Below are 14,244 nucleotides of genomic sequence, written 5' to 3' on the forward strand. Positions count from 1 at the left end.
GGCCATATAGTTAAAATGTATTAAATCTTAGAAAATCTTCTTCTCTCCTCCCATATACATTTGTTAAAAACTAAATGCGTGATAATGATGTACATGAAGCCCTCAACCAAAATTGTGAAATTCATGACCCCTGTGTCAGGGGTTCAGGCTCTAGGGTGGGGCCATATAGTTAAAATGTATTAAATCTTAGAAAATCTTCTTCTCCACTCCCATAAATATCTGTTAAATGCTTACTGCATGATTATGTTGTTCATGAAGCCCTCAACCAAAATTGTGAAATTCATGGCCCCTGGGTGAGGGGTTCAGGCTCTAGGGTGGAGCCAATATGGCCATATAGTAAAAACGTATTGAATCTTAGAAATCTTCTTCTTTACTCCCACACATGTGGGCAAAAACTGAATACATGGTTATAATATAATACCCACTAGCTCCTCTACCAAAATGTGAAATACATGGCCCCTGGGTCAGGGGGTTCAGGACAATGGGGGGGGGGTTGGGCAATATAGTGTTAATGCATATAAAGTTTAAAAATCTTTTTCGCTATTCTCACACATCTGTATGAAAAACTGGCTTCATAATTATGTTTACCAGGAAGTCTGCTACTGAAATTTTAAATTTCATGTCCTCTGGAATATGGGTTTTGACTCTAGGGCAGGACCAAAATGGATGTATAGGTATTATTGTATATAATGTTTAAAAATTATTTTCTTTACTCCCACACACCTGAAAGGAAACTGAATTCATGATAGATCAGATCTTTAAGTTTTTCACCAAAATTATAGGTTTCATAGTTTTTTTTTGGAAGATTTCAGGCAGGGTGGTGGTCGTCTTTACAAATTTATAATTTTTCTATTCCAGAATGAAAACTAATTAAATGCATATATTTGAGACTCCTCGACAAGTTTGTGTATGGGTTATATGCTACTCAGGTGACCTTAAGGCCATCTGGCCTCTTGTATAAATTAAAGTCTAGTTTAATATCTACAAGTATTCAAAAAGATGGATGGCTCTTTCCATACAAAACAAAGTATCCAGTAAGAGTTGTATAATAACATTTATTATAATAAAGTTACGTTATATTAGCCAGCCTGGTAATGGCGGGATGTGGTTTGACTGTGACTTTGCCTTCATTGTCATATTAAGCTTTTGAACATAAATGTGGATATTGGTGGTCCTTATGATAACCTGAAGGACAAAGACTTGCATAGGTTCCTTTTGTGAATGGTGTTTCTCCTCGGAAGTTTCCTCTACAAAATCATATAAAACATTTAACTAAAAACATGAGAAACCACTTAATTGTCAATTGTCTTTAAAATATTTAAATAAAAGACGAATGATGCGCCTTATAGCAATTGCTTTCATGTTCTTTTTGCATTATGCAACACAATATTTTAAGCAATATGAGCTGTATTTTTTTTTTAATTCTATTTTGCTGCAAAAACCTGCTAGTATCATAAGTCTGCATGTAACTTAAACTTTTATGATAAATAAGATTTTAAAAAATCTTCTTCTTTTTTTGTTGGAAGAAAGATTCTCTTCAAAGGAATATATAGCAGATCAAGTGTTGTACAGGTTGTACAGAACACAAATAATTAAATTGTGCTTCAATTAAGGCTTTTTAACAGCTTTTCTCACACAAAATATGGCTAACAGAATTCAAAAACCATGATACTTTTGTCATTTTAGTAGAAAATAACATTTTCGTAAAAAAAAAAAAAATCAGCATGAAAATCGTAGCTCATATTGCTTTAAGAGTACTAGACGTTAAAGGAAAACGATTACCCCGGTCCATAGTCACAGACGGTGAAGTAGTTGTGTCCACAGTGGGCCGTACCACAGCCTACGTACTCGGTGCTGGCCCAGACAACCTGTATTCATACAACATCCTGTTCTTACAATATTGTTTGAATTCAAAATAAATAATGTCAATGTATCCACAAAAATAGTGTTTGATATTAAAAATGAAACTTATGATACAATATGGTATAAAGGTGAGGGTCGGTGCTCCGGGTGATAAACAACAACTTTGGGCTAATATAGGGTGAAATATTTTAAAAAAGCAATGCCATTTTTATATCACATAATGTACTTATAGAAAATATCAAACAAACAATATAACAAAAACATCATGTGATGATTATTGTCAACAAATCGCTCCAAGTGCTATATCTTTGTCTTTTATAAATTTTCCCTGTCCATTTGCGTCAGCAGTTTGTATATCAAGTTAACGCCAACGTAATCATTTGACGTCATACTCAGAGATCGGGATTTGAACGAAGCAAACCGAATTCCACGTAATAATAACCGACGATTAACCGAAAGGGGAGGATTTCGTCAAATCGATAAACGGGGCATGTAGATTTTAGTCTTGTAAATTTCCTGTCAGATTCAGTCGCTGTAAGTTTCGACCAATCGATAAACGGGGCGTGTAGATTAGTTTCTATAGAGCTATGAATTAACTACAGTTTCCGTTAGAAATAGAGGGAATCATACTCGGTAGATGTAAATATACATATGTGGATGAAGCCGGATAATTAAGTGTCATTGCGTCCAATGTATTCATGCCCTTATAATGTTATGACTGTTCTTGTACCACTAGCCTCATAGAAAATCGCGAAAATCAGTTTGAATAGTTATTGTATTAATGGTAAAAAAATATGTAACGTTAAAATATTCAATGATTTATATATAGTTGCCCCACCTGAGTGTAAATGTGAAGTATGCTTTATACGGTCGATTTTCCTTAGTGTAAAGTATAATATGCTTTGTATGGCTGATTTACTAGAGTGTAAATGTTAAGTGTATGCTTTATACATTTGATTTACCTGAGTGTAATGACCACACCTGCTACTGCACGATTGGTCGGCGAAGGTGTAATGCGTGTTCTCCGCATACCAGTGACTAACTATGTACTCAGGTGTGTGGTTCCCTGCAAAAAAATAATCCCTACCTTTGTAAACTTTTATCGACATTAAAGATTTGATGTACATGCCTTTGAAGTTTTACACACAGAGTAATACTATACCCGGATTTATTTTTCTTAATTTTCAAATGAACCCATTGTACCAATCTATAATTGTATTACTCAAAATATATAGCAACATTTGGTGCATTTTTATATCATGAGATGACCCTCATGAAAAACCATAAATAGAATTATGTATTTTTTTAAGTAGAAAATGATTTTACTAATCAAATTTCACAATTTAAAGTATATCGCTACTGTAGCACTTTTTTCATCTGCTTCGAAGTGCGGAATATGACAATTTCATATATATCCCTGTAGTACTAGTAAATGTATCTGTTTTTGCCCTTGAAAAGAACCAAATGGTAGATTTTCTTGAACACATACTAGAGTTGGTGTAAATTACACATTGCTTTAAAATAAAGAATTTTACTATCGTAGTATTTTACGAATTTTTTTAAGTCACGAAACATGTCTAAAGATCTGGTCATCTAAGAGCATAGTTAAAAGCATACAGGGATGGGATTGATTACTTTCAAAAGTAATTCATTAAATTACAATTCCTTTTGGTTTTAAAAGTAATCAATTACAAGCTAATTACATTTTAGAAGTAATCGATTACATCAGATTACTTTTCTTTCTTTTAATCATCATTACTTGTGATTTAATACCAGTATTTGATGGGTTTTTTCTGGTTTTGTTTTTAGTTAAGGTATTTAATGTTTAGGAAAGAAAAATGGATTTGTGACAGGAGTATTAATTCTAATAATAGATTATAATTTTACAAGTTTTTTCAGTACACTTTAACATTTTGATGATGTTTGAGATATTTTTTGCTAAGCGTCTTCTTTGGTTAAATATATCTTTGTGTTCTAAAACGAAATGACATTAATTTATCCATCAAAAAAGACGCAATTTTTAATTATGTTGAAAAACAAAAAACCGTTTACACATGATTGACCGTGTTGATCTGTGTTGAACTTTGACTACTAATTGGTATGTTGGTATGTTTTAGTACTATTAACGCAGTGGTTAAATAGGAATATTGTGGTATATGATTTTCGTTATCACGATACTGTCTTAGAAATCTTAAAGCACATTAAGTAATGAAAGGAGCACCAGCGAGCAGCTTTCCTGCTAGCTGCGGGTTCGTAGCTTCAGGTCTTAAAAAATTCGAATGGACGTCGTCCTGTCGTCCATCCGAATTTTTTCAGACCAGGAGCTACGGACCTGCAGCTTCTTTCCTGTCTTATACTTCTTGTTGTTATTCATTTAATATTTTGAATTTGTCTTTAATAGTTAAGAAGTAATTAGATAAGAGAACTCGGTGCTTTTATAATGTTACAATTACATGTATGACATATACTTTCAATAACTAGTGGCATACTAACAGTTCAGTAATGGTTTCAAACTTACTTGTACTCCAGTAGATATTTTCGCCTACATAGTGCCAAGTGCTGGATTCCTGTGATCTAAGTGAGTTATGCTCAAGTTTGCATTTGTTAGCCCAGGTCTGTGCAATTTTGGCCAACTCGTCGCTCCACATCTGAACGAGATATTCATTTAGGGTTCACTATTTTCTAACTACAGTATGTGTCCGTACAAGTCAAACCACTATGTTCTTAAAAACAGGAAACAGGCATCATTTTGTGATTCTTTTTTTATTATTAATTATAATTATATTACCTAAATAATTTTTTCTTCATTTTATCTGTGTTCGGTACAAAATTGTTTTTTACTTTTTTTTTCTTTTGTTTTTGGTTTTAAGGGGGGTAGGGTTTTTTTTTAAACACTTTCGTTCATAAGAAATTTTAAAATGGATTTGAAGGCAAAAAATCTTACGATTTAGAAAAAATGCATGAAATTATAAATATACCGTTTTTATGATACAGCGTTGCTTTTTCGTTCACATTAAAATTTAAGTGTCTCTTACCACCACCAAACATTGTTCATGCAACTGTAATCTTACAAAGAGCATGTGTTACTCACCATTTTGCGCATGTTCGATGCATGAGGACGAACATTGCTTCGGAGTGTGTTGTGTTGCTATTAATAAAAATAGAAAGGAAAAGATAACATGTACATTCATACAATTAAGATAAAGTGAAAAGATTGTTTTCGAAACCATTCTAACACAGTAGACAACAGATAACGACTTGATATAATGACTCACCCCCCACCGTCCAAACACGGTGACCTCTTTTTAAATCAGGATTACACGCGTGAATGGTGAACCTCCCTTTTAACTGAAAACTCTTGTTTATTATTGTTTATTACATCCTTATTACATTTTCATTAATTACAAACATAAATATTGTAACATGTATCGAGATATTTTTTGTACGAGAAATAATGTTTTGGCTAGCTCCCATTGCCTGCACTGTATCGGATAATGCATCTTACAACTCTTGAAAAATGGCTGGTGTAATGACGTAATTACGAAAGACAAATAGGGCCACATAAAAAAAAATTATCTCGTAATTACGAGAAAAAATCTCGTTATTACGAGTTATTTATCTCGTTATTACGAGAAAAGATCTCGTTATTACGAGTTAATTATCTCGTAATTACGAGAAAAGATCTTGTTTTTACGAGAAAATATTTCGTAATTACGAGAAAAGATTTCTTTATTACGAGAAAGGATCATGTAATAACGAGAAAAGATCTCATTATTACGACTTTATTTTCTCGTTAATACGAGAAACGATCTCTTTTATTACGAATTATTTATATCGCAATTGCGAGAAAAGATCTTGTAATTACAAGTTTATTATTATTTTATATCAAATTTTGTGTACGCTTTTAAACGATCAGTATGCTAAGTATGTGTATAATAAAAGACACTGCAGTACTTCATACACTTTACATAAAGAAAATAGAACAATGAAACGAGCCATTTTAAATGGATCTTTTCTCGTAACAACGAGATTTTTTCTCGTAATTACGAGAAAAAAATATTTATTATGTGGGCCTATTCATACGTCAAGCAATAATGAATTATTATTGTTTGATATAAAATTGTCTGGCATAAGGGTCCTTAAAGTATACATTTTGCTTTGCGTCATTTTAGGTATACATGAAAACAGTTTAAGAGACACGGGGATACAGGAATCTAAAATTTATTTAATGATGATATCAATCGTATTAGACCGTCATTGTACGAAGGAAAATTTTCTCTGTGAGGGAACAATCAGTTCAGACGTTAAAAATAAGAAAAATTTCTCACATGCGAGTAAACTTTGGATAACTATAGATTAAGAACATACATTCCTCATCACTTAAAGGGTACTATGCGCTAAAATAGCTCTAAAAATTAACTATCGTCTCAAGTCAGGGACCGGAGTCCGCATAGTTCTCCAAGACTCATATCCCGGGGGTCAAATTGGAAAGAATCGTACAGTCAGCAAGCAAACACCATATTGACCGTTGTTTGCAAACTAAAAGAATATATTCTGAAAAATTTTAAACCAAGTTTTTTGGAGGTTTTTTTGTTTGCGAACTAAAAGAAAATATTCTGAAAAATTTTATACCAAGTTTTTGGTTTTTCTAACCATGGTCATAAGATATCCCTACCGTTGTAAAATCACACAATGATGACACGAAGCAATACGTTGCAAGTACCACAGAGCACAGGAGAAACTTAAAGGTCGCCATCATAACACACTAGAAGGCAAATCTGTGGCGACGTTGATTTTATAGTGGAGAGATAAGGCATGATAATGTGATAACTAATAAGACTTTAGTAACCATTGATAAAAGATCATGCAAGTTAAATCGGTCCTTGCTTCATGCATCAAAAAAACAAACAGTTCATATAACATGTTACAATACAAGGGTTGATCCAAAAGAAATATCACACTATGCACCGCGTTTAACAGTGGCGCTGAATTGTATAAAATGATACATCAATATTTTCCTTATCAAAATTCTAATTTTAAAGATATTGATTTTTATAGCCTGATATATACGTAACATCGCCGCGTTATGAATTTACGTCTTTTTTAGGGTTTGTATTTGTGTATAAATAACATAATTTCAAAATTTGAAAAAGACCCAAACAACAAAATATTTTGAAACATATATACCATAGACACTTTCTGTTTTAAAAAATTAAAGAACGTTACCGTCCATTTCGGATTTCTACACAATGCCTTTTTCCCAAGACCAGGAAATAAAAAGGTTGGACATGCGAATAGTGATACGAAACATTTTTGCTTTGATGGATAGAAATCACTAGAAGATGTACTGGAATTGATATATCAAACTAAAATTAAGAGCGGGTGAACAGGGTTCTCTTAACGTGGTTCCAATATCTGATAAATGTATATGACATGTTAATAAATAAATCAAATACATAGAAGATTTATGCTCTGGAGGAAATTAAAACTAGGTTATTACGTCATGAGCTATATCATTAAGCTACGTTCTTGACTTCTTGAAGAAACCTCGAAAAACTGATCGCTCATTAAAATATATCCAATATAATACATGTAACCCCATCGATTACGAAAAGAAAAATTAGTTACTTTATGGAAAAAAAAAAAATAAAGCTTCGTGGCCAATTTGTAAAGAGTACAAAACTACGAAATTCTACCAGAACGGTAAAGATCAAGAAATGACGTCACTAGCGTGTGGCGACTATCCTTGCTTTACGCTGTACAAAATATATTACCTTCAGAAATATTTATCATAATGAATTAACATTTTCAGATTTTAATTGAAATAGATATCTAAAAGCACAAGTTTCTGTCTCTTTACGCGGATTTTACACGATTTTATCGCATCTGTAACATTACCTTTGGATCTACCCTCGTACAATGGTCTCTGTACTGATAGATACTAACAAAATACATAAATCATGGGTCCTCACAATAATGAATCTAGATACTGAATTGCCCTTGGGTCTGTAGAAACTATATTGGCCACATATCAGAACTGAATACGTCTCTTTGTCTTTAGAAGCAAGTCATTAAAATTTGCAATCAACTAAGTACTCATTGCTTCTTTTAAACAAGAGAAGTAACAAGAGTGTGTTACCATGTCAATATCATAGACGCAACCATAAAGCATTTTATATTGTGCATCAGCTTCTTGAAGCAAATTACTATGTTGCATAAGAATAAGATCTTTAAAATATACATGTTTATTAAGTAATATTTACATGGTTCAGTGTCTTTGCTTATTTATATTCAAATATCGTATAAATGTTAAAAATTATAGAAGAATAAGGAAAACGGAATCATTCTTTGAATATTATGAGGTGATAATTTCGGTATGGGCGTGATCAAATCAATCAAAAAACCCTTCGGGCTTTATTGGATTTGATCACGTCCCAACAAAATCATCACCTTGATCAATTACAAGAATTCTGTCTTTGGAAAAGAGGCTACACCAAAACAATGCCATTTTTTTAAAGCAAGATCCTACCTTCCAGAGATAGTTTTGCTTCTTTATAACATTGCACCTACGTGTAAAAATAGATTTGTAAAATCTATATGAACTGGAGATCAGTAAAAAGAATGAATGAGGCCTATTTAATTTAGCTTTTTACGAGGGTTGATCCAAAAGTAATGTCACAGATGCGATAACATCGTGTAAAATCCGCGTAAAGAGACAAAAACTTGTGCTTTGAGATTTCTATTTCAATTCAGATCTGAAAATGTTAATGCAATATGATAAATATTTCTGAAGATAATCTTTTATGTAGAGCGCACGCTTCCGACGTCATTTTTAGATCTTTGGCGTTCTGGTAGAATTTCGTAATTTTATACTCTATTAAAATTGGCAACGAAGCTCTATTTTAGATTTCTTTTCATTTTTTATTCATAAAGTAACTAATTTCTCTTTTTTAATCGATGAGGTAGTATATTGGATATTTTTTAATAAGCGATCAGTTTTTCGAGGTTTCTTCAAGAAGTCAAGAACGTAGCCTTATGATATAGCTCATGACATATTAACCTAGTTTTTTAAACCTTCAGACCGTATATCTTCTATCTATTTAATTTATTTATTAACATGACATGATTACTTTTATCAGATATTGGAACCACGTTAATGGAACCCTGTTCACTCGCTCTTAATTTTAGGTTGATTTTTCATCTCCAGTACATCTTCTAGTGATTTCTATCCATCAAAGCAAAAAATTCTTCGTATCACTTTTCGCATGTCCAACCTTTTTATTCCTTGGTCTGGAGACAAAAGGCATTGTGTAGAAATCCGAAATGGACGGTAACGTTCCCTAATTTTTTACAACAGTTAGAAAGTGTCTATGGTATATCTGTTTCAAAATATTGTGTTTTTTGGTCTTTTTCAAATTTTGAAATAATGTTATCTATACACGAAGACAAACCCTAAAAAAGACGTAAATTCAAAATGCGGCGATGTCACGTATATATCAGGCTATAAACATCATGTTATCATACCTTGTTAAGTGTTCAACGAAAGTTAATCAAAATTTTACTTCAAATTAGAATTTTGATAAGGAAAATTTTGATCTATCATTTTATACAATACAGCGCCAGTGTTAAACGCGGTGCATAGTGTGACTTTACTTTTGAATCAACCCTTGTGTAAGGTATGTTTTGGTGTCCAGAACAAAGCAACAACAAAACAAAACAATTAACCAAAAGAAAGCACGAATTCGATAGTTTCAGAAAAAGGACCAGATAAATCTTTATTAGGTATATAAACAGGTAAGATATTGCAAATCATGTTCAACATCTATTGAGCTATCTTCTTAAAGGTATATTTAATATGTAAAATGAGAAAGTTATGTTCTTTCACACACTGGACACATTTGCAATTAGTTTTCCAGAGCCGCCATAATTTGTGTATATAGGACTTCCTGTGCATTTTGTTTGTGTGTGCAAGGGGGGGGGGGGGGGGGGGGGTGGGCATGTTGGCTTAACGGTATTCATAGTCACATTATATTCGTACACCATAATATTTCTAGCACGGGCTATATCTTTAATCCTAATTCAAGATTGATATAGTTCAGATCTAACATTATTTAAATGTCGAATCACATGATCACATAGGTTAGGACTTATGCGCGGTGGTGAAAACATGATACACATACAATACAGTGGGTTTGTTATAGGATGAGAAAGGGTTAACGACATTCAGTATGAAGGTAATTCTTGTTAAACGTTCTTCATGATTGACCTAATAAAGACATAATTTGATAACAAAAACGAAAGAAATGGGATCATTCATCAATAAAACGAACGGAAATCGCCTGTTAAGATGAATACACTAGAAATTGGGCGCTGCAATGAAAACCTATCTATAATTCAACACGCTCCATTTACAACTTACTATTTCCAAAATAAACATATAATATTTTATTCAATTTTACAATTTAATCATGCATTTTGTTAAAATATTTTTTGATGAAATAATTTTAATGGATATAATGCTTCTATATCTTATTCTAAAGCATATGTGATATACATAATATGATCATTTCGGTGCACTGAAATGAATTGACACAAAAAAAGAATTATTCATACACGATACATATACTTAAAAACGAAAAACATGAATAAGTTAAACGAAAAAAAAAAGTAAGGTGAAAGTTGAAACCAAAGAGCATTCAAGCCCGATGAATACAATTAATTCATGAAGGAACAGAATGAAGGCATGATAGGTTTCAATACAATGAAATTTGTTATGAATTAAAAATTATATAAAAACTTAATGCATGTATATACATTAAACTATGCAGATATATAATAGATGATTTATACACAACTCCTTAATATCATTGCAAATTTTTTTTACCAAATTAAAGATAAATTCATCTACATATCTAGATTAGAATAATGTTGTTTCGGCTGGACAGAAGCCGTTCTTTTTAATTCTATCGTGCTGAAATATTTGAATTTGCTTGTCGTAAGTTAATATAGAAACTGTTGTCAAATTTTACATTTTGTATTAAGACCCATCCAGTTAATTCAAAATTAATAACATTACAATACAAAACGATAAGCTAAATAATTCACAATGAATAACCCAGATGTTACTTACAGTGAGTGACCCTGGGGTCGTGACAGAGGTCAAATCTGATAAAGTTACAAAGCGTGACTTAATTTCTGCCTATCAGAGGTGTACGAATAGTTCCTCAAGGTAAACGACGCACGGTTTTCTATAGCTCGCCTGGTGCTACATTGCACTTCCCGACCTGGTGCTAACTAGGCAGTTTGTTCTCATACTGCAGTACACCTCCAAAACGTATTTATTTACTTTTACATAGCTAAATGGAATTATTACAAACTCCCGGATGAGTTAAGGTTTGTTTGTTTTTTTGTTGATTGTTTACAATGTTTTATTATGCATTTCAACCAAAATTTGAGTGTCAGTCCGAGAGTTATAAGCAAGCCACATGCATAGCTCACAATTCTTTGTTATATAAAACGTGCCCTGATTTTGTTTACATCGGTTCTATATACCAGTAAAATATCTTTTTAAAGCTATTTTTTCTGTCTGCTAATTTGTTTTGAACATAAATAAACAGTTCCTTAGCATTTGTAACATTTATTTTTGGTCTTAACTCGGAAATTAAAAATGTAAACAAAAAACATGACCTTTGTTTATATAACAAAGAATTGTGAGCTCTTTATCTCACATATAACTTGACGACTGACAATTACCTTTTGGTCGACTATAAAAATGCATCACTGAAGCATTGTAAACGTTTAAAACTAAAAATATAAATTTTTACCAAAATTGTGAACATGCCTCTTTAAGCCACACTGTCACAATTTGGTGCTACGAGTTTTGGGGAGTTAAAACTCGTCACAACTCTTCAGCTGTCATGTAGGACTCGAATAAAAACCTGTGCAATCTGTCGTTAAGCAGCGGTGAGAATTTCAAACGGTTTTGAATTCTTGTGTAAGTATTGGTCTCGAACAAATGTCGCTAAGTCGAACTGATGTCGTCCAACATTGTGTGCATGTCGGCGATAATTCGTATTATGTCGGCGCCTCTTGCCGTGTGAAAAAAAAATAGTTCAACTGCAACGAGTTGCGTTCCGAGTTCTGAAAATAATAATACGATCCCTGCTCAACTTGCGCCCGACATGCAACGAGTTTTAACATTTGTATGGTTTTGTATGTGTTCTGTTCGACATTTCTTTGACATTGCGATGGGAAAGACTTGTTCTTTTTTACTTTATTACATGGATGATCATCGAATCATCTTTAGCAGCATCTTCCTCCATTGCGTAGGTCGTCTGCATTCGTACATTTTTCGTAGAACAATCGTCACAACTCGTCAAGAACTCACGTAAGTGTCGACTAAACTCGCCTGAGTTCATATACATTCTCGTAAGTAATCTTCAAGTTTTGGAGAAAGTGTCGCACATACATCGTAAAGGTGTTGCCTCAAACTCGAGTTGAAAATAATTGTCCTAATCTCGTGTCACTATGGAAGAAAACTCGAGCAGAAATCGAACTGATGTCCATGTCATCAAAAATCATTGCAAACTCGCAGAGTTTTTGACGAGTTATAAATCACCAACATTTGTAATAGCTTATAGCACGAAATCGCGACACTGTGACCAGGGCTTTAGATTCCTTTTAAGGGGGTTGACACCTGAAATACTAGTAATGCCAATCATCCAAAAACATCTTTGATATAATTTAAAGAAGGGGCCCTAATATTTTCATTTATATTATTTGTGACCCATGTTACATGCCATTTTTGGAAATATGGGGTCCCAAACAGAAATGATAATTTTCCTGAAAATATTGCTTAAATTTGGCATGGAAATAAATCAAACAAATATTTGCAGTTTGAACTATCATTAAGTTATGATTTCAATACAGTATGAAGTTGAACACATGTAGTTACTATAAAAGTAATATCCAAGTCAAAGTTTAAAAAAAACTTGCTTTACTGATGGCTTCAAATGCCAGTACATAATGAGTACAAAAGCAAATGTAAAGATTGTTACAAAATTTTGGAGTTATCAAATAAAACGCAATTAAAAAATGATAGGTAAAGCCAACTTTCCAAAACAAGCATACAAATAGACATTGTAAAATTTACATATATAAATAAAATCAATGTATGACGCAAAATTTTTAGATAAGAGGTGACATAAAAGAGTTACCTAAAAAGAGAGTAGCGAACCCCTCTAAACGTTATCAAATGCCGATTTAAAAAAGTACTGTCGGCATAATAATAACCAAATAACTTGCAGTTTTGCACCAGGAAAGCAAAGATTAGCAATGACGTGTGGATTGATGAGCGCCAAATCCCTTTAAATATAATATATAATCCTGAGCAATCTTCGAAACTTACTTCTTATTTCAAATTTTAATCAAGAGGCCCAGGGGCCACATCACTCACCTGAGCAACGAAAGCGTTAACTGATCAAAGCAGCATGACAGTCTCAAAATCAAAATATTTGGACAACTAAGTACAGTAGGTCTTGCTAAAAAAAATTTAAAAATCTTCCGATTTTTACCCACATATTTTTATGGTAAATACCAAGCCCCTTTTGTTGTTATTGTGTTTGTAAGAAGATGATTCTCTATTTTTAGATAACCCCCCCCCAAATTTTCTCTAGGGAATCATGGTTTGATCAAACTTTAATCTGCACAACCTGTGCTTTTACACAAGTTACTGCTTTTTGGACTAAACATATTTCCAGATGATTTGTAAAAAGGACTATATATGATAAGGGCCTAAAATGAACATCATCATTACTGTAAATCTTTGTTTTCTTTGTACAGATATAAATGTGATGTTTATACATTATGTTCATTTTGATTTAAGTGCCAACAATTTAGAAATATGGTATCATAAAGACAGCCTTTTCCCGCCATTTTTGCATTTTTAACATAAAACAGCTTGTTTTCAAGCAGTTTTTCTTTCAAAAAACATAAAGCGCACGCTTGAACAAACAACATATTTTAATCAGAGATGTAACCAGCCAAGTAACTGACAAAAAAAATTTCCTTGTTCAAGCATGCGCTCTATATTTCCCATTCGTTTAAAGGTAAGAAAAATGTCAATTTTTGACTGATTTTGATTGAATTATAGAAATAGCGTCACTTCTGACGTCATATACTGCAAGTGAGTGCAAATAAATCAAATAATTAGGTGAAAAATATATTTTATATCAACTCCTCTGAAAAATAACATAACATCTTAATGTTCCCAAAACACTTTAAAAATGGCGAATTATGGGGGCCAAATTCAACTCATATCATATAAAGTTCTTTTCTCAATATCTACCTATGTAACAATTTGACCACCACCACCAATGTTGC

The 14,244-nt window shown here is 32.6% G+C and overlaps 1 protein-coding gene across 1 annotated transcript; it reads right to left on the bottom strand.

Annotated features, from left to right (window-relative positions):
- Positions 1-1,035: 1,035 nt before the first annotated feature.
- On the bottom strand, positions 1,036-6,641 carry LOC128177720 (GLIPR1-like protein 1). The gene is made up of 6 exons (XM_052844545.1): positions 6,539-6,641; positions 4,955-5,011; positions 4,382-4,511; positions 2,826-2,929; positions 1,783-1,868; positions 1,036-1,247 (listed from the first exon to the last, which is right to left on the bottom strand). The coding sequence occupies exons 1-6, from the start codon at positions 6,620-6,622 to the stop codon at positions 1,139-1,141; spliced, it is 570 nt and encodes a 189-aa protein (XP_052700505.1). The 5' UTR covers positions 6,623-6,641; the 3' UTR covers positions 1,036-1,138.
- Between the last annotated feature and the right edge of the window lie 7,603 nt (positions 6,642-14,244).

This window comes from Crassostrea angulata, chromosome 3 (assembly GCF_025612915.1).
Source record: "Crassostrea angulata isolate pt1a10 chromosome 3, ASM2561291v2, whole genome shotgun sequence".
In the NCBI taxonomy this organism is placed as follows: Eukaryota; Metazoa; Mollusca; class Bivalvia; order Ostreida; family Ostreidae; genus Magallana; species Magallana angulata.